The sequence below is a fragment of the Chionomys nivalis genome, chromosome 7, assembly GCF_950005125.1.
Source record: "Chionomys nivalis chromosome 7, mChiNiv1.1, whole genome shotgun sequence".
NCBI lineage: Eukaryota > Metazoa > Chordata > Mammalia > Rodentia > Cricetidae > Chionomys > Chionomys nivalis.
Genome location: NC_080092.1, coordinates 68128029 through 68152720, shown reverse-complemented (window position 1 = coordinate 68152720; position 24692 = coordinate 68128029). Strand labels below are relative to the sequence as shown.

At 42.4% G+C, this 24692-nt stretch overlaps 1 protein-coding gene and 3 non-coding genes across 4 annotated transcripts in view; all 4 read right to left on the bottom strand.

The window, feature by feature from the left end:
• Tex14 (testis expressed 14, intercellular bridge forming factor) overlaps positions 1–24692 on the bottom strand; it is a 108916-nt gene that overhangs the window by 77058 nt on the left and 7166 nt on the right. Inside the window, exon 2 of the mRNA XM_057775793.1 lies at positions 5556–5670. Within this exon, the coding sequence (XP_057631776.1) occupies positions 5556–5670 (115 nt within the window). The remainder of the gene's footprint in view (positions 1–5555; positions 5671–24692) is intronic.
• On the bottom strand, positions 7601–7816 carry LOC130878921 (small nucleolar RNA U3). The gene has a single exon (XR_009057530.1). It is a non-coding gene; the product is annotated as a small nucleolar RNA U3 (small nucleolar RNA).
• LOC130878920 (small nucleolar RNA U3) lies at positions 17434–17649 on the bottom strand. The gene has a single exon (XR_009057529.1). It is a non-coding gene; the product is annotated as a small nucleolar RNA U3 (small nucleolar RNA).
• On the bottom strand, positions 21993–22208 carry LOC130878919 (small nucleolar RNA U3). The gene has a single exon (XR_009057528.1). It is a non-coding gene; the product is annotated as a small nucleolar RNA U3 (small nucleolar RNA).

The following is a 24692-nucleotide window of genomic DNA, read 5'->3' as shown; positions in this document are numbered from 1 at the left end:
AGTAAGAGAAAGTGATGATGAAGAAGAAAAATAAAACTTAAGATAAAAAGAAAATTTAACAGAAATAAAACCCTTCCAACTTGTCTTCTTTCTCAGAGGCAATTAAAATCAAATTTTTTTTTTTTTTTTTTTTTGGTTTTTGGTTTTTCGAGACAGGGTTTCTCTGTGGTTTTGAAACCTGTCCTGGAACTAGCTCTTGTAGACCAGGCTGGTCTCGAACTCACAGAGATCCGCCTGCCTCTGCCTCCCAAGTGCTCGGATTAAAGGCGTGCACCACCACCGCCCGGCTCAAAAATTTTAATTAAATTAAAACTACAAATAAAAATTACAAGTTCTGTATTCTAGATCTTTTCAGTGCATATACAAATCTAAATAAGAATATGCCAAGAGTACACATTGCTCTTGCAGAGAACCTGGGTTCAGTTTCCAGCACCCACATGGTGACTCACAACCACCCAGAACTCCAGTTTCAATGGGGACTGACACCTCTTCTGACTGCCACAGGCACAAGGCATGAAAGTGGCAAGCAAAACAGTCATACTAAAAATAGATCAAAAATTTTAAGAAATAGTTTCTATTAAATAAACCATTCTACTTATATTGAAGAACTTCCATCTCAGAAAGCCACTGCACACTTCTTTTCCACATCTGCATAGTACTCCAGTGTAATTTAGCCAATGGGGCACTGGAGTGGGCGTAAAGATAAATATCCCTAACTCCAGGACTTGGAAGGTGGAGGCAGGATAGTTAAAGAGTTCAAAGCAAGCCTGGTCTGCTAAGTGAGACCCTACCTCAAAACAAAACCACACATGCACGCATACACACACTCACTCGATGGAGAGATTGCTCAACAGTTCTTCTTCCAGAGAATGTGAATTCAGTACCCTTGTGCCTGTAACTCCAGTTCACATGTGATATAAACATAAAATCTTTCTTTAAAAATTATTCTTAGGCCGGGCGGTGGTGGCGCACGCCTTTAATCCCAGCACTTGGGAGGCAGAGGCAGGCGGATCTCTGTGAGTTCGAGACCAGCCTGGTCTACAAGAGCTAGTTCCAGGACAGGCTCCAAAACCACAGAGAAACCCTGTCTCGAAAAACCAAAAAAAAAAAAAAAAAAAAAAAAAAAAAAAAAAAAAAAAAAAAAAAAAATTATTCTTAGACTAACCTGAACTGACAAGACAGAATCTGCAAACCTGGGATTAGGAAAGTATGCTTGTTTCCTAAGTTTTTTGAGTGATGTTAATGAGGCTGCCAGGACCCAGCATCAGTGGGATAAGTGGTTCTGTGTAGTGTTTAATTATTCCTAATCAAATATATTCCTGCTCTAATTATTCCTCCTACAACTAGTAGGAAAGCTGAGTATGGGGGAAAGGACATTGTTTTTCATTTCCCATGAATGCTGAGAGAGGAATAACAGTTTACAGACACCAAACTGGACCCTATAAGAAAATGGAAGTGTTAGGGGAAATCAAAATGCACCAGAAGTTGGGTGGTGGTGGCGCACGCCTTTAATCCCAGCACTTGGGAAGCAGAGGCAGGTGGAGCTCTATGAGTTTGAGGCCAGTCTAGTCTACAAGAGCTAGTTCCAGGGCAAGCACCAAAACTACAGAGAAACCCTGTCTCAAAAAACAAACAACAACAACAAAAAAGATTCTTGAATTTCACTGCCCACTATTTCCTGTAATGTTTATGTATCTGAATGTCTGCCCTTTCAAGTTCTTTGTCATTGTTGGAGCTGGAGATCAGTGGTAGACACTTACCTGACCTGTACAAGAAACCACAAAAACCTTCAGGTAATTTTACATCTGTATGGATTTATAAAGATATATTTAAAAGAGTTCTTTCTTTTCTTCTCTTCCTTTTCTACCTCCTCCTCTTTTTTTTTTTCTTTTTTTTTTTTTTTTTTTTTGGTTTTTCGAGACAGGGTTTCTCTGTGGTTTTGGAGCCTGTCCTGGAACTAGCTCTGTAGACCAGGCTGGTCTCGAACTCACAGAGATCCGCCTGCCTCTGCCTCCCGAGTGCTGGGATTAAAGGCATGCGCCACCATTGCCCGGCCCCTCCTCCTCTTTTTTGACACAAAGTTTCTCTGTGTAGCCCTGGCTGTCCTGGAATTTGCTATGCAGATCAGACTGGCATTGAACTTACAGAGATCCATCTGCCTCTGCCTCCTGAGTGCTGGGGTTAAAGGTGTGCGCCACTAAACCCAGATTTCATTTAATTTTAATTGTGTGTATAAACAAGTGTGTGCACACATGCGAGCAACTACTCACACACCTCATCTGCACAGTTCCAGGTCTGCATTGCTACATAGTGAGACCTAGTCTTGTAAAAGTTTAAATGATCTGATCTTTAAAGAACTTAGCTCTGAATATGAACCACACAGAGCTAAATGCAGGAGGCTGAAAAGTTGCGCTTTTGCCTAAGTACTGCAAGGGATCCCAACCAAGCGAGTGTCTGCAGTTATCAGATGAACCTTTGTAATTACACAATATAGTGGATATAGCAAAATGTATGTGAGACTAGAAAAAATCTAGAAGGAAAGACAAGAAAATGTTCATTATGTTGCTACCCCTGGATATAGAACTGAATCATTTTCTTTATCTTTTTACAAGATTACAAGTTTTCTCTATGAAACAATACAAACCATTTTAACATGAGAACAGTTTTTGAGTATATAGCACAGGGCTTATTTAAGTAAGACAGGAAAAACTATGATTGTTCCTATACTGAGTTTCCTTTAAAAGTCAGCTGGAGTCTCATAAAGGCGTGCTCACGGTTCTGTTCAAAGAGAACTGTGCAGGCACCTGCCTGCTATTCCCTGTCAAGAATTATAGCTCAGGTTAGCAAGTGTTACTATCTAGAGAGAGACAACTATTTCCTAAAGAGACATTCATATACTACTGAGTCATTACATTGCTGTTCTTTCATATTAAAATTTGTATCAAATATTAAACTGAGATTCTTTTAATTTATGACTAGAAAAATCTGGCGGGCTGGATAGATGGCTCAGAGGTTATGAGCACTGGCTGCTCTTCCAGAGATACTGGGTTCAATACCAACAACCACATGGTGGCTCACAACCATCTGTAATGAGATCTGGCGCCCTCTTCTAGCCTGCAGGCATACATGCAGGCAGAACAGTATACATAATAAGGGAGGGAAGGAGGGAAGGAGGGAAGGAGGGAGGGAGGGAGGGAGGGAGGGAGGGAGGGAGGGAGGGAAGGAAGGAAGGAAGGAAGGAAGGAAGGAAGGAAGGAAGGAAGGAAGGTGGGTGGTGGTACATGCCTTTAATCCCAGAACTCTGGAGGCAGAGACAGGCGGATCTCTGTGAGTTCAAGGCCAACCTGGTCTACAAAGTGAGTTCCAGGATGGGCTCCAAAGCTATAGAGAAACCCTGTCTCAAAAAAAAAAAGTCAAGCAAAAATTACCCTTTCTGAAACACTGATATCAAGTACTTGTTGGTGGGTAGACTGTTTCAGCAAATGGAATACATAATATAAATTATAATCCTGAGAATAGAAATAGGCCAACAATGGCAGACATTAGCAATGACTCGTCCTTCTCACATCATTGTTTTATAGGGTAAAGTATGACTGCTGAGAAAGTCAACTTTATTACTTCAAATGTTTCAAGATAGGTATATAACTATTTTACTGATAAAAATTAGCAAAGTTTCTTATTTTCTAGTATTTTTGCCAACTATGGACTAGAAGTATAGCTCAAGGATATGAGTCCTAGGTTCAATCCTCTAAATCAAAAAGAAATGGGGGCTGGAGAGATGGCTCAGTGGTTAACAGCAATGACTGCTCTTCCAGAGGACCCGGGTTCAATTCCCAGCACCCACATGGCAGCTCACAACTGTCTGAAGATCCAGTTGCAGGGGATCTGACACCTTCACACCAATGCACATAAAATAAAAGTTAAATAAACCCTAAAAAAAAATTTAAAAAAAAAGAAAGAAAGAAATGCAGACAGGCCAGACAGTGGTAGTGCAGGCCTTTAATTCCAATAATTCCGAGGCAGAGGTAGGTAGATGTCTCCGAGTTTGAGGCCAATGTGGTCTACAAAGGGAGTTCCAGGGCAGCCATGACTGTTACTCAGAGAAACCCTATCTTGAAAAGCCAAAAGGAAAAAGAAACGCAGTCAGTCACATGTTTCTAATCCCAGCACTCCAGCAGCAGAGGCAAGCAGATTTCTGTGAGTTTAAGGATATCTTTACCTACACAAAGCAAGCTCCAGGACAACGAGGGGCGGGGGGGGGGGAGGGTGGATCTCTGCAGACCCAGTTCCAGGACAGCCAGGGCTACACAGAGAAACCCTGTCTCAAAAAAGAAAGAAAGAAAGGAAGGAAGGAAGGAAGGAAGGAAGGAAGGAAGGAAGGAAGGAAGGAAGGAAGGAAGGAAGGAAGGAAGGAAGGAAGGAAGGAAAAGGAAAAACCACAAAAACGAACAAAAAAACAGAAAGAAAAGCAGAAAAAAAAGACCTGTTTCCTTTTTTCGTTTGTTTGTTTTTTACGACAGGGTTTCTCTGTAGCTTTGGAGCCTGTACTGGAACTAGCTCTTGCAGGCTAGGTTGGCCTCGAACTCAGAGATCTGCCTGCCTCTGCCTCTGCCTCCCAAGTGCTGGGTTAAAGGCGTGCACCACCACCACCTGGCTGACCTGTGTTTCTTTTAAAAGCCAGCAACAGTAGTGCCATGTTACAAAGCTTTAAGGACCCTGAAAATGAACTGGATGCGGTAGCTCATGCCTTTATCCCAGCACCAAGAGACTGGGAGGCAGAGGCTGGCAGATGTCTGTGACACGGCAAGTTCCAGAACGGTGAGACCCTGCCTCAAAAAAGAAGAAACCTCGAAGATAGCAACAATATTGTAATGTGTGAAGCATTTTCATAAAATAATTAATTAAAATTTAATTAAAACTTAAAAAGCCGGGCGGTGGTGGCGCACGCCTTTAATCCCAGCACTTGGGAGGCAGAGGCAGGCGGATCTCTGTGAGTTCGAGACCAGCCTGGTCTACAAGAGCTAGTTCCAGGACAGGCTCCAAAACCACAGAGAAACCCTGTCTCGAAAAAAAAAAAAAAAAAAAAAAAAAAAACGTAAAGAAACCTGATAAAGTTCAGAAATTTCATATAATCACAAAACTTGGAAAGTGGAGGCAGGAAGATTAGGAATTCAAGGCCAGCCTCAGCTCTATAGGACCCTGTCTGAAGCTAGCCAAGCCAGAGAGATGGCTCAGCAGGTAAAATGCTTGCCGCTAAACTTGACCACCTGAGTTTGACATCCCACTTCCATGTCCAACATGCGAGAACCGACTCTCCAAGCTGTCCTTTAACCTACACACACATGCACTTCCACACTTGGAAATAAAATTAAAAAAAAAAGTAAAGCCAGCACACTCCTAGGGCTCGGCATAGTGTCTGGAATCCGAAAGAACTCTGAAGGCTGAAGGAAGGATCAAGGACAACAGAGCCTAAACAGTAAAAGTTTCACACAGCATAAAAATGAGTTTTAATTCATATTTTTTATTTTTTTAGAAATTAATATCATTATACTTACTGGTTTGGATCTGACCCATAATCCACCAGAATATCCACTAATTTCATATGGCCCAATAATGCTGCAACAAAAAGTGCCGACTGGCCCAGGCTATTAACGCCATCAACACAAATTCCTGTAAAGCGAATACAAAATCAATATAAATATCAAGAATCATCCTGCAATGGGACTGCTGAAACTTATATTGAGAGAAAATTTTGCTTCTTGTGGTTTTACTTTGGAAAATTATTTGATGTATATATGTGTGTAGATACATGAGAAGGTCAGAAGAGGACACCCATTCCCAGGAGCTGGAGATACAGGAGGTTGTGAGCTAGGAACCGAACTCTCAACCCTCTTAACCACTGAGATATTTCTGTAGCCCCATGCTTTTTGACTTTTGAAACAGGGCCTTGTACATTCCAGACTAACCTTAAACTCCAATCCACCTTCTTTCATCTGTTGTAGAATATTATTTTTCCTAGGCAATGATGTACTACATTTATGCTGCAGAATATCACTTTAACTGTGTAAAGGTGTGTTACATTTGTTTATGCTGCACTTTTTTAACGATGCAAGAAGTGTTTACTTATTAAAGATATGTTGCATTTGTTTCACCTTGCCTGATTAGTCTAATAAAAGGCTGAATGGCCAATAGCTAAGCAGGAGAGGGACAGACAGGGCTATGAGGCAGAAAGAATAAATAGGAGGAGAAATCTAGGCTCAAGAAGGAAGGAAGAATGAGAGAAAAAGGAGGAGGCAGAAACCAGCAGCTGATAGCCAGACAGCAAGAAAGTAAGAAAAGGAAAAAAAAAAAAAAAAAAAAAAAAGCCCTGAGGTAAAAGGTAGATAAAGAGGTTAATTTAAGTTAAAAGAGCTTAGCCAGAAACGTGTCTAAGCTAGTGAGCATTCAAAACTAATAATAAGTTCTGGTCTTTATTTGGGAGCTAGTTGGTGGCCCAACAAAGAAAAAGCCTGGTACATCCACCTCCCAAGTCAGCACATGCATAAAGAGAAATCTTTAATTTTTCTGTTATTTAATTAACTTTTTTATTTAAAATAAAAGCTCTATGGGTCTGGAGAGATGGCTCAGTGGTTAACAGCATTGAATACTTTTCCAGAGGGTTGGGGTTGGGTTCCTAGAACCCATATAGTGACAACACTACACCATAAACTGTAAGGAAGGGAGCCTTTCAGAGGCAGGAGGATCTCTACAAGTTCCAGACTAGCTAGGTTTAAAAGAGTTCCAGGCCAGTCAAGGGTTTCACATCAAGACCCTGCCAAACCAACCACTTTTCATTGTTTGGGGCTGGCCATATGATTCAGAGGACCCATCCCCAGCACCACATGAAAACTAACAACAATCTGTAGTTTTTAGTTGCAGGGAATCTTAACGCCCGTTTTTGCCACGGCCCAGTACTAGGTACCTCACAGTCCACGTACAGACAAGTAGATGAAACTCATTCACATAAAATTAAAGGGAAAAAAAAAAATCTTGTGACTGCCAAGTGACTGACGCGGTAAGGTGTCAGCTACAAGGTCTGAGAAGTTCATTTAACTTGCCCTTGCTCACATGATAGGACAAAATCAACTCTTGCCAGTACTCCTCTTACTTCCCTGCTCCTGCTGTGGCAAGGACAGCCTCCCAAAAATACTCAAAATAATTTTTAAAGCATTTTTGGGGGGTGGGAAGAAGGCTGAATCCTCATTTTTGTTTTAGGTGTATAGAGGGTTTGTTTTACTTTGAATAAATATAATCTTGAGTGTACTAAGAACTGAAAACAGGACAATAGTACATAATAATGCCTTCCTAAGGATACCTTAAAACACACTAATTAGTAACATTACCCGAGGCTTCCTCTGAAAGCTTGGTAAATGAAGTTTATTTCACAACGTTAAAAAAAGTCAAGAATCTAATAAGTGAGCACTACTAATAAGCACCACGAAAAAGGTCACAGACTAACTAGTCCAAGTAACCAAGAAATAGAAATGAAGTAAAAGAACAAACAAGAGGACATAACTAACAACATAGCTTCCTTTGGTAACCACGATTGATAAAACCGAAGTCCACTCAGACTGCGCTCCCTCCCTCTAATCTCCCAGGAGGGAGACAAGAACGATCATCAATGGCAGGAGGCAGCTGCAGGGAAGCAGCACCTAGAGCCGGCTTCACGCTCAGGAGGGAACACTACGTCTCGTCCTCGTGGTCTCGGGTGCTCTACACAGTCAGAGAAACTTCTCTAGTAACGAACTATAGAAATGATCCCTGAAAGTATAGTCTTAACCTCACACTGCCCAGCTCGCCGCACTGCACCCGGCGCGCTCACATCTTACTCACGGCGAGCACCGCGACCCGCTCGCCGCACTGCCCTTGGGCGCTGCTATGACGGACACACTGCATTTGCACAAACGGGGGCACGTTCCCCGCTGAACGTCGCCCGCTGCCAAGTCCACAGGGCATTTCAGGTGCCACAGTTCTCCAAGTCTGCGGGACAGAGGCGCTGTCGATAATTAGCATACGATCGCTAAACAGCCAATCGACTGCCAGCTCTCTGTCGCCCGTCCCACTTACGCCTGCGCGAGTCGCGAGTCACCCGCCCAGCCGCGCTTCCGCCTGCCCCAAGCCAGAGGCGCCGCGGAGCCACCCGGTGTTCGCGGGCGCACGCAGCCTTGGACCCCTGGCCCAAGCCACAGGCCTTTCGTGACGAATGAAACGAAAAAGTACGACAGTAAAATGGCAGTTCAAAAACTGTACATTATTTATTTTGAATTGCACACTCTAATTTTAAAAAGTTTTGATGGAATTGGGACAAGGTTTTCCTATATTGCTGGCCTATATTCCCTGGCTGGCCTAGAACTTTCTATGTAGCCAGGCTTCGGTAATCTACCTGGCTCTGCCTTTAGAATGTACCACCAAGTCTAGTGTCCATTTGTTCCTTTTTGTTTGTTTGTGACAAGCTCTGACTGCGGCCCTGGACAGACCGGAAGTCTTTCTGTAAACCAGGCTGGCCTTGATCAAACTCACAAAACTCTACCTACTTGTGTCTCCCAAGTGCTGGGAGTAAAGTGTGTGCCAAAATGCCAATAATAAATTCTATCATGTGATCAAAGTACCAGAAATAAAACTGGGCATGATGGCACACTTGGAAAGACCATGATCTGTCCTGATTGAGGTGTTGGCTGTGCTTACTACTGTGAGAGATACTGTCTCCAAAAAAAGAAACAGTTCCAGATGTAAACGTCTTTTCCCTCACTCCAGTCACTCTGGGCCTTCTATAGACTCTTGCCTTCTTGAATTCTCACAGGCCAGTTTTATATTCACCATGTGCCCCTTCTGTCACAACACCTTTACAAACCTGTTTATCTAGGAGTGATTTTTTTTTTTTTGGAACCTCCAGCCTTTTACCTTTTTCCAACTTAACTTCAATTATCGTTCAACAATCTGTATTAGTGTCATTGCTTCACAGAAACCTTCCTTGACCACCTGAGTCAAATACTTCTGTCACTTGGTAATTCAGTAAATACCTACCACCTGCATTCAGAACTGTAGGGACTATGAATGACCTTATATTCTGCTAAGATCTCAAGTACAAACCAAGCATGATAACACACTCATGGTGGCTGGAGAGATGGCTCAGAGGAATAGAGCACTGGCTGCTCTTCCAGAGGTCCTGAGTTCAATTCCCAGCAACCACATGGTGTCTCACAACCATCTGTAATAAGATCTGGTGTCCTCTTCTGTACTGCAGGATACATGAAGGAAGAAACCTATATACATAATAAATAAAAATCTTAAAAAAAAAAACACTCATGTAAGCCCAGCACTGGAGGGGAAGAGGCAGGATGATTATTACATATTGAAGGAAGAATTGGCTACAGGAGACCCTGACTCAAAAAATAAAACAAAACAGGGCTAGAGATATAACTTATGGCAAAGAGCTGACCTAACATGTACAAAACTCCAAGTCACATTCCCAGCACTAAAAACAGCAATAAATAAATAAATAAATAAATAAATAAATAAATAAATAAATAAATAAAATTAAAAAATAAAAGATGCAAAGTTGTTTTAACTGTGGAAGGTGGAGAAGAGGGACAGGTGATCATTTCTCTGTTTTCTGTGGATCAATCAGGTTTATTCCCTCATATTTGACTTACAAGCTTTATTTATTTAAAAAAAAATAGCTAGATGTGGTGATGTACAGCAGTAGGATTTGCTGAAGGAGGCAGAGGCAAGAGGATCACGAATCTGAACCCAACCTGGGCTACATATTTTAGCCAGGCTGTGGTGGCGCACGCCTTTAATCCCACCACTTGGGAGGCAGAGGCAAGCAGATCTCCATGAGTTCAAGGACCCTGCCAGTGAAGAATGACTCACTCACTGGTCCAGGTCAACTTGTTACAATTTTTGAAATTTTAGAATAAAGCTAATTTCTTCTTTGATATATTAACTCTTAAAAAATATTAACTGCTAACTACTGAAGGTCTGCCACATACCCAGTATGATTCTGAATGTTTCACATAAATAAATACAATTAATTAAACTCTCAGTTTATAAGAGCTGAGGTTTGAAGAGACTAAATAACTGATGTCACTAAAGTGGCAAGTGTTAAGTGGAACCCATAGGCGGGACAAGTTGTCATCTCAACACCTGGGAGGGAGAAGAAATAAAACCTGGAGATCAAGACTAGCCTCAGCTACATAGCGTGTCTTTGGCTATCCTGGGCTACACAAGCTATCTTATTCTCTCTCTCTCTCTCTCTCTCTCTCTCTCTCTCTCTCTCTCTCTCTCACACACACACACACACACACACACACGTAGGTCAGGAGTTGTGAAAAATCTCTATCTTGACAATTATCTAGCTCTTCTAAATGCTAAGCACTATTGTTCCGTTCACTGAATCAGAGGTGTGTCTCTACTCAAAATCAAACTGCCTTAGTGTGAGAGGGGAGACAACAACTGTTGAAGGAGGCTGTTCCTGACTGCTCAGCCCCCAAATAATCACACAGAAACTGTTTTAATTACATCATTGCTTGGCCCATTAGCTCTAGCTTCTCTTACATACTAATTTAACCTATCTCCATTAATCTGTATATGGCCACATGGTAGTGGCTTACCGGCAAAGTTTCGGTGCCTGTCTTGAGTGGGGTTACATGACTTTTCTCTGACTCTGCCTCCTTTCTCCCAGCATTCTGTTTAGTTTTTGCCACCTATCTCTGTTCCCCTATAGCTCTGCTATAGACCTGAAGCAGTTCCTTTATTAACCAATGATATTCATAGCATACAGAAGGGAATCCCACATCACCTCCCCTTTTCTGTTTAAAGAAAAAAGGAAGGTTTTAACTTTAACATAATAAAATTACATATTATAAAACAGGTATCAAGCAATAATTATAGTTACAATATTTATATCTACTTTATTTTTTATCATAACTAAGAAAAACTATATAAATTCTTCCACTCCATCAAAGACTCCAGAAGGATATAATATTACCTAAGTAAACAGGAAGTACATTGTAAGCAATTTCCAAAACTCTAGAAATGACAGAGACATCTCACTGCCTAGACAGTCACCCAAAGTTTTTCTGTACTGTTGGGGCACCCATCTTCAGTCTATAGGCCCATATTATCTGGCAGACTTTTTATGAAGCAGGAAATTTCAAAGACAGTTTCACCTATATTGGCAGTTTGTCAGTCACTTTCTTTTGTGTCCTGTAGAATGTCTAGCAGACTCTATTTTTTTTTCCATGAAGCAGGAATCCCAAAGGACCGTCTCACCATTAGGCAAGTTCAGCAGTCATTTCTCTCTGGGTTCTGCATGCCCAGTTTACATTGTATACCATCAAGCAGTCCAGGCAAGAGCAGTTTCTTACCCAAATGGCTAGCAAACTGCATAAGTAACCTCTTCAATGCCCATTTTCCTCTTGAAGTAATTGGTGCTGCCAGGAGAAGATGTGTCTCATGTCATGAAAAGTCCTAAGTTATTAAAACATTTTAAATGTCATATTCGGTAGTCTTTGAAAGGTTTGAAGAATGCCTATCCATCTGAAATACATATCTATCCATCTAGAAGATCTAACTAACATGACTACAGCTTGAGTATTATAGATGACTCTCTATTAACCTATTTTTAAATTATTCACTACATTTTAAATGAGCTATACAAACACAATACCTTAATCAAGAGCAGATATATATATATATATATAAAACAAAATTGATCTTAAATTTGTATTAATAAACCAAGATCCATACCAATGCAAATCTCTATAGCATATTTTCCTTTAAATGTAAATAAACATTTATAAACAATATTTGGGGATATTGGAGTAGTTTTTTAAAACTGTTTTCTGTTTTTAGTTGGGCTAAGTAATTTTTGGGGGGTGTTTGCAGTGACCGCTCGGGGAGTTATCGTCTATTAAACCACATTAGTCTGGAAGAATTTTTTAGGTTTTTATCCTCTGTGGAAACAAAAGAAGAACCTCTTTTTTAAAGCAACATATCCTTAGACCCAAAGTTTGAAGACAGAATACCTTTAAAGTATATATGTTGGTTACTTAGCTCCTTTACAGTCAAAAAATTTAAAGAAAACACAATAATACACATAATCCAGACTCTTTGTATATTTTATCTTTACATGGCTTTTTTGTTTTTACTCTATTACTTTTTAACATTTATTTTACTATCCTTATTCCTTTAATCTATGACTGCTTGTACTTTTTTTTTTACTCTATTTTCTCAAGCCTACATACATTTATCCAACACTGTGACTTGTTTGGAGTTTTTTTTATGTCTGAATCTGTTCTATTGTGTATCTATAATTCTTTACTGTCTGGGAATGCTTCTTAAAATTCTAAGAGCTTTTTAAAAACTTAAGCTGCACCACTGCTAGGGGAAATACAGCACTTCCTGCTTGTCCCACCCAGACCAGGATGGCGGAGCTCGCCACCTCCAAGAACCATGCACAGTGCCCCATCTCTAGCACACAGCCAGTCCATGTTGCCACCAAGCAAGCTGTAGCACACTGCTCACAAATCCCATTTAAATGCTAGGTCTCCTGAAAGAGCCAGAGGTTGCACTGGCAGCACAGCCCAGAAAGAGGCATTTTAAAATGGCGCGACATTTTTTTTTTTGTTATCGCTGAGTCAGGAAAACCTCTCTTAAAAGAGCTGTGGCATGCTGCCAGCAAACAGCAAGAAACTGTGTTAAACTCTGTATTTTTGTGTCTAGAATTTCCTTTTAAGCTCTGTTGCGTTTTTAAGTGGATTTAGTTGACCCCACACTGGGCATCAATTTGTTAGATGGAGGCTGCTTGTTGGTTCCTGACTGCTCAGACCGCCTCCTTTCTCCCAGTATTCTGTTTAGATTTCCCTGCCTAGCTCTGCTCCCCTATAGCTCTGCTATAGGCCCAAAGCAGTTCCTTTATTAACCGATGATATTCACAGCATACAGAAGGGAATCCCACATCAAACAACAAATAAATACACAAAAGAATGCTGGATTATGGGGCATGAAGAAGACAAGGCTGAAACAGAGAGAGACTTGATATCTAGACTGCAGTGGTTGGAGAAAGCATCTTTTTGGAGCTTAAATTTATGTCAAGACTTAAAGGATTAAAAAGCAGCTATCCAGGGGCAAGAGAGATGACTCAGTAGCTAAGAGTGCGTACTGAGTGTGATTCCCAGCAGGACATCAGGAAGCTCATGACAGTCTCTAATGCCAGATCCAGTAGATCTGACACTCCTCTGCTCTCCTCCTCCTCTTCCACACACACACACTCTCACACTTTTAAAAAGTAATCATCCAGATGGTGAGAGACAAATGCACTTTAATCAGTGAAATAAATTAATGTCAAGTCCTCAATAAGAGAAGATAGTAGATATTTAGGTTGGGCAGTGATGGCCTATACCTTTAATACCAGCACTCAAAGCAGAGGCAGTAGGATCTCTGTATTCAAGGTCAGCCTGGTCTAGAGTAAGATACAGGACAGCCAAGGTTACATAACCAAAAAAACTAAACAAAAAATAGAAAAAACAAAAACAAGATAATGAAAAAGAGACCAGGGTTTAGAAGGAGAAGGAAAAGGGCCAGCAGGAACCAAACAAACGTCCAAGGCAAGTGTTCTAGGCTGGAGCCACAGGCGAGGAAGTTCTCCCCACCCCACACCCCTAGTAGGACCAAGAATTAAACTTAAACCTTTCAAATGCTAAACAAAGTCTCTGTCACTAAGCATCCCCAGCTCTTTGTTTTATTGAGCCAGTGTCTAGTTTAATTGCCCATCTCAGCATTCCTTGAAGTAGTTCTGTAACCTAGGCAGTCTGAATTTGTGCTCTTCCTGCCTTAGCCTCTAGAATAAATGAAACTATAGGCCTGTATCACCACTTCCCACTTCCTTTGAGACAGAGCCTTACTACAAAGCTTTGGCTACCACAGAACTAATTTTGTAGCCACAGCTGGCTTTGAACTTAAGACCGTCTTGCCTGAGCATGCACCACCACTCCTCGTAAGACTTTAAATGCAAAGGGAAGTCACTGAGAGTTTCAAAGCTGTGGTCAGCAGTTCTGATGCTTCTACAAGGCATCTATAAAAGACACCAGGATCGGGGCATGCTAAAGAAGTGGAGAAACTTCGCCTGCTCTAGAAGAATTCCCACGACTCACTGGGAGGGGGGTAGGGTGAAGAAGAGGCTTCAAAGGTGACATGCTGGATACTTAGGATGTCTATTACTGGTAGACTGCTTGCTTAAAGACTAGATAAAAACAGATTTCGAATAGAAGGGAGGAACCTTTTCAGAATGGGGATAAGAGATTATTGAACCACTACAGTTTCCTATTCTTTTTATTGTTTTTATTGAGCTATATATTTTTCTCTGCTCCCCTCACTCCCCCCTCCTCTTCTACTCTCTCCCATGATTCCTCACACGCCCAATTTACTCAGGAGATCTTGTCTTTTTCTGTTCCTCAGGTAGATTAGATCCATCTATGTCTCTCTTAGGGCCGTCTTTGTTGTCTAGGTTCTCTGGAATTGTGGACTGTAGGTTTTCCTTTGTTTTATGTCTAAAAGTCACTTATGAGTGAGTACATATTGTATTTGTCTTCCTGGGTCTGGGTTACCTTACTCAATATGACATTTTCTAGATCCATCCATTTGCCCAGTTTCTTAATCTAACTTAACCCTTATAACAATCTGTTACTAACTCTAATTTACAAAGAAACAAATTCAGTCTGAGAAATTGTTGAAAGATTAGTAGTTGATAAATAAGCAAAACAAAACAAAAACTGGACGTAATTCCTCACCAAAGCAAGTCCACACACACTTTCTAGAAAACAACAAAAGGAAAGAAAGCATGTAATTGTCAACACTAAAATAAAACAAACAGCAAAGCCAGGCATTAGCTACTAATGTTTGTAACCTCAGCACTAGGAGGCTAAGGCCAAGACTGCCACTTCAAGACCTGCCTAGATGTGACAATGAGATCCTATTTCTTCTTTGCTGTGGAATATTATTTTAAGGTGTGCTACATTTGTTTATGCTATGGAACATTTGTTTTAATGATGCAAAAATGTGCTGCATTCTTTTATGTTGCATTTGTTTAACTCTGTGAAGCTGTGTTACTTTGGCTGTCTAAAACACGTGATAATCTAATAAAGAGCTGAATGGCCCACAGCAAGCAGGAGAAAGAATACGAAGGGCTGGCAGGCAGAGAGAAAAAGCAGGAGTAGAAATCTGGGCAGGAGGAAGAGCAAGAGAAAACAAGCAGAGGAGGATGTCAGGGGCCAGCCACCCAGCTACACAGCCAGCCACAGAGGAAACAAAGGTGTACAGAAATAAATATAAAAGCCGAGAGGCAAAAGATAGATGAGACAATTTAAGAAAAGCTGGCTAGAAACAAGACAAGACAATGCCAGGCATTCAGAAGAAAATAACAGGCCTCCGTATATTTATTTGGAAGCTTTGTAGTAGGCCCCCCAAAAGAATAAAGAATAAAAGAGCCAAAAAGTAAAAGAAAACAACCAATTACACATCTTCTTCCTCCTTCTTCTCCCCACCCACAAGGTTTCTCTATGTAGCATGACTGTTCTGGAACTCATGCTAATTCTGTAGACCAAAATGACCTTGAATTTACAGAGATCTGCCTGCCTTTGCCTGCTAAGTGCTGGGATTAAAGGCATGCACCACCACAGGAGACACTATTTAAAAAAAAAAAAAAAAAGTAAGTGAGTAAAATTGTAATAAAAATCACTCAGTGTTGCCGGGCGATGGTGGCGCACGCCTTTAATCCCAGCACTCGGGAGGCAGAGGCAGGCGGATCTCTGTGAGTTCGAGACCAGCCTGGTCTACAGAGCTAGTTCCAGGACAGGCTCCAAAGCCACAGAGAAACCCTGTCTCGAAAAACCAAAAAAAAAAAAAAAAAAAAAAAAAAAAAAAAATCACTCAGTGTTCTCTCCCTGTTTCCCAAAGGAACAGCCATCAGAGGCCAATGGACACTGCAATAGAACAATACCGAGAGCCATCTTTGTGCCCAGAGAGGATTTTAGCCACGGATTGTAGACTCTTCATGATATACAATCTTAAAGCAGAGGAAAAGTATACTCCTATGAAAATGTTTTCATGATTCAGAGTTTACACACCCCTGCCAGCTTCAGCTCTTGAAGTTTTTCTGAATTCAGCTCAAATATTTCCTTCAGGAAATCTCAGCTGACTTGGTCAAACTGACTTTTTATATGCTTCCTGTCATAAGCATTTCAACTTAAGAGCTTTTACTACACTACAGTTCTATGTGGTTTGTTCCATGCTAAGGAGCACAATTCATAAAGATACTACGTTATCATGACTCTTTCATATCATACACACAGTACCCAAAAATGGTCTCTATATAGGCAAGTGACAGAGTAAATGAAAACAAATGATCAGACTGCTGAGATAATGGCGCTTCCATGTGATGGATTTCCAGAGGACCTCAGTTTGGATATCAGCACTAAGGTCAGGTGGCAGGTGGTTCACAACTCCAGGTGGGGAGTGTACACTCCTCAATCATACACACACACACACACACACAGAGAGAGAGAGAGAGAGAGAGAGAGAGAGAGAGAGAGAGAGAGAGAGAGAGAGAGATCATTTAAATATTAAAATAAAAAAAAAAGATCCTTAATGGCCTGGGACTTGGAGGCTCTGCTAAGCCACGCAAAACAGATTTACCTGATAGACATTTCATCACAGTACTATAAGAAAACTTATGCCAGGCAGTGGTTGCTCATGCCTTTAATCCCAGCACTCGGGAGGCAGAGGCAGGTGGATATCGGTGAGTTCGAGGCCAGCCTGGTCTACAAGAGCTAGTTCCAGGACAGGCTCCAAAGCTACAGAGAAACCCTGAGTAGAAAAACCAATATATATATATGGTTTATATATTTATAAATTTTTCTTTAAAGTTGATTTACAATTTATGTGTATGACTATTATGTTGATATATATACATATATGTCTGTACCAGGTGTCCAAAGAGACCAAAGGAGGGAAATCTAATGTCCTGGAACTGGACAGTATGTTGGTGCTTAAACAGTCCCATTTTACGCCATCTGTCTAGGCTAGGATTAAAACTCAATTTTTTAATTAAGAGAACAAAGCAAATGAAAAAATGTTAAAACAACTGCATCAACTAACATTTCTTTTAAAAAAAACAGTGATTTATTACCATGGATAAGGGAGTTCAAATGGATACCCTCAAGACCACACATGCAGAGAAGACTCATAACAAGTAAGCTTAATGAAAAACACTACAAATAGTTTTTAAAAGACATTGGGAGAGAAAATAGCTTGAAACACGTCTAACAACAAAAACAATCAACGAAATTTAAACAACAGAGCTGTCTTTAATAACCACGATTGATAAAACCGAAGTCCACTCAGACTGCGCTCCCTCCCTCTAATCTCCCAGGAGGGAGACAAGAACGATCATCAATGGCAGGAGGCAGCTGCAGGGAAGCAGCACCTAGAGCCGGCTTCACGCTCAGGAGGGAACACTACGTCTCGTCCTCGTGGTCTCGGGTGCTCTACACAGTCAGAGAAACTTCTCTAGTAACGAACTATAGAAATGATCCCTGAAAGTATAGTCTTAACCTCACACTGCCCAGCTCGCCGCACTGCACCCGGCGCGCTCACATCTTACTCACGGCGAGCACCGCGACCCGCTCGCCGCACTGCCCTTGGGCGCTGCTATGACGGACACACTGCATTTGCACAAACGGGGGCACGTTCCCCGCTGAACGTCGCCCGCTGCCAAGTCCACAGGGCATTTCAGGTGCCACAGTTCTCCAAGTCTGCGGGACAGAGGCGCTGTCGATAATTAGCATACGATCGCTAAACAGCCAATCGACTGCCAGCTCTCTGTCGCCCGTCCCACTTACGCCTGCGCGAGTCGCGAGTCACCCGCCCAGCCGCGCTTCCGCCTGCCCCAAGCCAGAGGCGCCGGCGGAGCCACCAGTGTTCGCAGGCGCACGCAACCTTGGACCCCTAGCCCAAGCCCCCTTTATTTCGTGACGAATAAAACAAAGAAGTACGACGGAAGAATGGCAGATCAAGGGGTACACACTCTATTAAATAAATTCTGTACTGTGACCAAAGAAACACAGATGAAAGAAACTGCATGATGGAAATTAAGGCAAGTGCCTTTTCCAAGTGTACGGCCAGCTTTGGTTAGCTACAAAGTGAAACCGTTTGTAAAACAACCCAAAATCTCCAGACTCAAACACTTGCTATTTTTGTTGCATACAAACTAAGTTTATGATAATTTTAAAATACATAAAATTTTGGGGTTGCAGACATGGTTCAGCGGTTAAGAGCACTGGCTGTTCTTCCCGAGGTCCTGAGTTCAATTCCCAGCAACCATCTGAAATAAGACCTGATGCCCTCTTCTGGCCTACTGGCAGACAAGCGGGCAGAGCATGCCATCCATAATAAAATCATTTAAAAAAAAAAAAAAAAGGCCGGGTGGTGGTGGCACACACCTTTAATCCCTGCACTTGGGAGGCAGAGGCAGGTGAATCTCTGTGAGTTCGAGACCAGCCTGGTCTACAAGAGCTAGTTCCAGGATAGGCTCCAAAACCACAGAGAAACCCTGTCTCGAAAAACCAAAAAAAAAAAAAAAAAAAAAAAAAAGGAAGAAGGAGAGGAGGAGGGGAGGGAGGAGGTAATTTTCCCAGCTGCCAAGATAGCCGTACACTATCAACTGATATAAAACATTAAAGTAGCTTTTAGATCAGGCCGGGTGTCCTGCTTATGGATTTTATTTAAACTATTACAGAAAAATACAATCTTATTTACAAGGGCATGTAGCCAGCTGTGTAATTTGTTGAGCCAAGGTAAATAGTGCAAAGTAACCTAATTGAGGTGCCAGGTACAGTAATTAACTCCCTGCATGGATTCCTCACATATTCTTTGTTTTGTTTTTTGATACATGGTTTCTCTGTAGCTTTGGAGCCTGTCCTGGAACTAGTTCTTGTAGACCTGGCTGGCCTCGAACTCACAGAGATCAACATCTGCCTCTGCCTCCCAAGTGCTGGGATTAAAGGCGTGCGCCACCACCGCCGGCTCCCTGCACGGATTCCTAACTCAGTTTTCTGGCCTTTGTTCAGACACCACAGGATAAGATTCCCTGACTGACCACGGCTGGCTACAAAATACAAACTAACTTCATAGTCCCAAGAGTTACAGCTTCCCTTTCCATGGTCAAGGGTTAAACACCTTTTAATGTCACTGTGCTCTGGAAAGCCCACCACAAGATGCTTCTCAGCTACAGCTCAGCCCAGCGCAGCTTGCACTCTCTTTCTGACCACAATGGCTCTTCATTAATAAACAGTCTTTACTATGAGAAAGCCGGCTTTGATGACCACTAACTACAAAATGTTTTAACACTGAAAAGATTAGGATATAACACACGATTTCTGCCGGGCGGTGGTGGCGCACGCCTTTAATCCCAGCACTTGGGAGACAGAGGCAGGCGGATCTGCTGGTCTACAAGAGCTAGTTCCAGGACAGGCACCAAAACCACAGAGAAACCGTGTCTCGAAAAACCAAAAAAAAAAAAAAAAAGATTTTACAACCATCACCAGAAAAGGTGGGGGACACAGGGGAATAATTAGGCTGTTTTATGCATTGCCATGCAAGATGCCCTGACTCACACAACAGTGATAACTGACTGCACCTGTCTAACTGCAATAGATGACTGTGTGGCCAGGTTTACCACTCCTATAGCACTTTCCTTCAGTGCAGTCTTTTTGTTTTGTTTTGTTTTTTTGTTTTCCGAGACAGAGTTTCTCTGTAGCTTTGGAGCCTGTCCTGGAACTAGCTCTGTGGACCAGGCTGTCCTCGAACTCACAGAGATCCACCAACTTTCTCCTGAGTTCTGGTGTTAAAGGCGTATGCCACCACCACCCAGCGTCGTTTTTTCTTCAGTGATTTTTTTTAATTCCTGTAGCTCTGTTGGTGTGTTAATTTCTGCGTCCTCTACTCCACTGGTGTATGTTGTCTATTTCTGCAAGTGTCATGCGTGCTCTTCGTTAGACTAATTTTTTTTTTTTTTTTTTTTTTTTGGTTTTTCGAGACAGGGTTTCTCTGTGGTTTTGGAGCCTGTCCTGGAACTAGCTCTTGTAGACCAGGCTGGTCTCGAACTCACAGAGATCCGCCTGCCTATGCCTCCCAAGTGCTGGGATTAAAGGCGTGCACCACCACCGCCCGGCTTAATTAGACTATTCTTGAAGTATAATTTTTTTCCTTTTTTTTTTTTCTGAGACAGGGTTTCTCTCTGTTGCCCTAGCCATCACGGAACTCAATCTGTACAGCAGGTTGGCCTTGAACTCTCAGAGATCCACCTGCCTCTGCCTCCTGAGTGCTGAGATTTAAGGAGTGCATCCCCATCGCACAACTAGAAGTATGATTTGAAATGAAGTTCTATTTTACTCTTTCTTGTTAGGACTATATGTTAATCAGGATCCTGTAGATGATCAGAACAAACAGAATAAATACTTATTGCAAAAGAAATTTTTTAAAAAATATTTATTATGTATACAATATTCTGTCTGCATATATGCCTGAAGGCCAGAAGAGGGCGCCAGATCTCTCTCTTTTTTTTTTTTTTTTTTTTTTTTTTTTTTTTTTTTTTTTTTTTTGGTTTTTTCGAGACAGGGTTTCTCTGTGGTTTTGGAGCCTGTCCTGGAACTAGCTCTTGTAGACCAGGTTGGTCTCGAACTCACAGAGATCCGCCTGCCTCTGCCTCCCAAGTGCTGGGATTAAAGGCGTGCGCCACCACCGCCCGGCTGGCGCCAGATCTCTTTATAGATGGTTGTGAGCAACCATGTGGTTGCTGGGAATTGAACTCAGGATCTTTGGAAGAGCAGGCAATGCTCTTAACCACTGAGCCATCTCTCCAGCCCCATTGTAAAAGAAATTAAAAAAAAAAAGTTGGGTAGTGGTAGCCCACAAAGGACAGCCAAGGTTGTTACACTGAGAAACCCTTTCTCAAAGAAAGAAATGTCTTAGATTGGCTTACATAGTGTGGGCTGGGTATCTGCATGGCTACAGGTTGTGAAACCAGCAGTTGCTCAATCCACAAGAGTAACATCTCCAACATTCCCAACCTGGCTGAAGACCTCCAGGATTCCTGGAGAGATGCTAGTCTTCGGTCCACTTGAAAAGCTAAAGAAGCTGTGTTATGATGTCAAGGGGTGGCAGGAACAGGGTAGGTATATGCACTCACCCACAATGAGCAAAGGCAGCAAGGCTTTCCCTCAAACTGCTTAATGTCTAGGCCGCCAGGGAAGATGCAGCCCACTCTTGGGGAGGGTCTTCCCCCACCCCAACTAATTATTCTAGAAAGTATCCTCACAGATCCAACCAGAAGTATTTCTCTTACTTAGTATCAGATATAATCAATACTTATCACCAAGATCAGTCACCATGTAAGACTGGCTTTTCCTGGTCTTCTGTGTAATTGTGATTTATGAGAGGGTCTCATGTAGCCCAGGCTGGTCTTCAGCTTGGTATATAGTTTAGGATGAACCAGAACCGAGAACATCTGCCTTTATTTCCAAAGTGCTGAGATAAGTATGTTCTACCGTGCCTCGAGTCCCTAATTTCTTTCTCAGCAAACTCCTTACTGCGCATACTGAAAAACTACTCAATGCTAAGTGTGCTGTCCCAAGTCTGTAACCCGGACTTGGGAGGTGGTGGCAAGGGCAACTACAAGTTTGAGGCAAATACGTGGCAAGAAAGGCGTTAAGCTTTACAGGGAGAGCGATTCTGTATCTCAGCGACTATAATCAATAAAAGTAGATAAAGTAGACAGAGTCCTAAAAGGGACTCCTTCCAGACTTTTCTCATACAGTAAAAAGTTACCAAGATCGAAATGGCAACTGGATTACAAACCATTCTACTTTTGGTAACCACGATTGATAAAACCGAAGTCCACTCAGACTGCGCTCCCTCCCTCTAATCTCCCAGGAGGGAGACAAGAACGATCATCAATGGCAGGAGGCAGCTGCAGGGAAGCAGCACCTAGAGCCGGCTTCACGCTCAGGAGGGAACACTACGTCTCGTCCTCGTGGTCTCGGGTGCTCTACACAGTCAGAGAAACTTCTCTAGTAACGAACTATAGAAATGATCCCTGAAAGTATAGTCTTAACCTCACACTGCCCAGCTCGCCGCACTGCACCCGGCGCGCTCACATCTTACTCACGGCGAGCACCGCGACCCGCTCGCCGCACTGCCCTTGGGCGCTGCTATGACGGACACACTGCATTTGCACAAACGGGGGCACGTTCCCCGCTGAACGTCGCCCGCTGCCAAGTCCACAGGGCATTTCAGGTGCCACAGTTCTCCAAGTCTGCGGGACAGAGGCGCTGTCGATAATTAGCATACGATCGCTAAACAGCCAATCGACTGCCAGCTCTCTGTCGCCCGTCCCACTTACGCCTGCGCGAGTCTCGAGTCACCCGCCCTGCTGCCTGCGGTTGCTCCCGTCCGGTGGCGCTGGCCTCGCCCACCCGCGCTGCCGTCGGCCCCCGTTTGCCCCAAGCCAGAGGCCCCGCGGAGCCGTCCGGTGTTCGCGGGCGCACGCAGCCTTGGACCCCTGGTCCAAGCCAGAGTCCTTTCGTGACGAATAAAACGAAAAATTACGACGGGAAAATGGCAGTTCAAGGGCTACACATTCTATTAAATAAATAAATTCTGTTATCCTTACACTTAGAAAGTGAAGGCGCAAGCCGGGCGATGGTGGCGCACGCCTTTAATCCCAGCACTCGGGAAGCAGAGGCAGGTGGATCTCTGTGAGTTCGAGACCAGCCTGGTCTACAAGAGCTAGTTCCAGGACAGGCTCCAAAGCCACAGAGAAACCCTGTCTCGAAAAACCAAAAGAAAAAAAAGAAAAAAAAAAAAAAAAAAAAAAAAAACGAAGGCAAGAGGATCAGGAGTTTTACATCAGTCTTAGAATTAGAATTTGAGGCCAGCCGCAGCTACATGAAATCCTGTCTTAAAGATCAAAGCAAACAGAAATCAGCATTTTGAGATTCGGTATTTCCTCTACTATAAAAGAGAAACAGGGAAAAGGGCAAAGTGAAGCAATTTTCTGGCCACATGGTAATTACTAGTATAATTACTGAACTCATACTTGATGCTTATTTAATCTGTAGTACCATTTTATGGCTATTTCCCTTATAGATGTTACATTGCTTGTTATCGGTCACACACAGGGAAAAAGTTAGTTCTAATTCTTCCTGGTACTAACTAAAAGCAATGCCATACTTGGGAAGAGAGAAAAGCTAAAGTCAGTTAAATTCTGAATGAATGTGGTTGTTGACATGGGCACATACATCCATGTAAGGACCACTCAGACTCATGGAAAAAGAGAGATAGCAAAACTTTCCTTTCGTTCATGTGCAGATGTTGGTAATGTGTAGAAAAAATGTCCACCATTACTTTCTCTCCTCCCACAGAGTTTATATCTGAAGACTGCTCCCATACAAACTCTGGTCTGTGATAATGATAATTCAGTATTTAAGACTTTTCCATTCATTTTTTAAAAATATTTATTAATTTATTACGTATACAATATTCTGTCTGTGTCTATGCCTGCAGGCCAGAAGAGGGCACCAGACCCCATTACAGACAGATGGTTGTGAGCCACCATGTGGTTCTGGGAATTGAACTCAAGACCTTTAGAAGAGCAGGCAATGCTCTTAACCTCTGAGCCATCTCTTTAGCCCCAAGACTTTTCCATTGTTCATTCTATCTTTTCTGTTCTGTTTTTGTTGTTTACTTGCTTTTGAGACAGGGTCTCACTACGTAGCTCTGACAGGCCTAAAACTCCCTTTGTAGAGCAGGCTGGCCTTAAACTGACAGAGACGCCTTTGCCCCTGCCTCCCAGTTCCTGGGATTAAAGGCCATACCACCATGGCCTGGTTACATTCTGCATTTTGAGAAACTCCTCACTACACACTATACCTTGGTCTCCTCTCCTCTGAGTAGATGCTCCAATAGCACATGGATCTGAACATCTCTCTAGGAGAATTAGTCACAATTTGAGGTCAGATTAAGCTATATACTAAGTTCCATACCGTTAGGTAAACAAAGTGAGAACCATCTTCAAAGTTATCAGGATGCTGAAGAGATGGTTCTGCAGATAAGAGTGCTTGCTGCTCTATCAGAGGGCTGCGTCCCAGCACCTGCAACAGGCAGGTCACAAATGCCTGCAACTCCAACTCCAAAGGATCTGATGCCCTTTTGTCCTCCATGGATCCTGCACACACATATATGAACACACACACACATACACACAAATATATTTAAGAAATAATTAAAGGGGGGGCTAGAGAGATGGCTCAATGGTTAAGAGCATTGCCTGCTCTTCCAAAGGTCCTGAGTTCAATTCCCAGCAACCACATAGCAGCTCACAACCATCTGTAATAAGGTCTGGTGCCTTCTTCTGGCCTGCCAGCATACACACAAACAGAATACTATATACATAATAAATAAATAAATATTTTTTAAAAAAAGAAATAGGCCGGGCTGTGGTGGCACATGCCTTTAATCCCAGCACTCAGGAGGCAGAGGCAGGCGGATCTCTGTGAGTTCGAGGCCAGCCTGGTCTACAAGAACTAGCTCCAGGA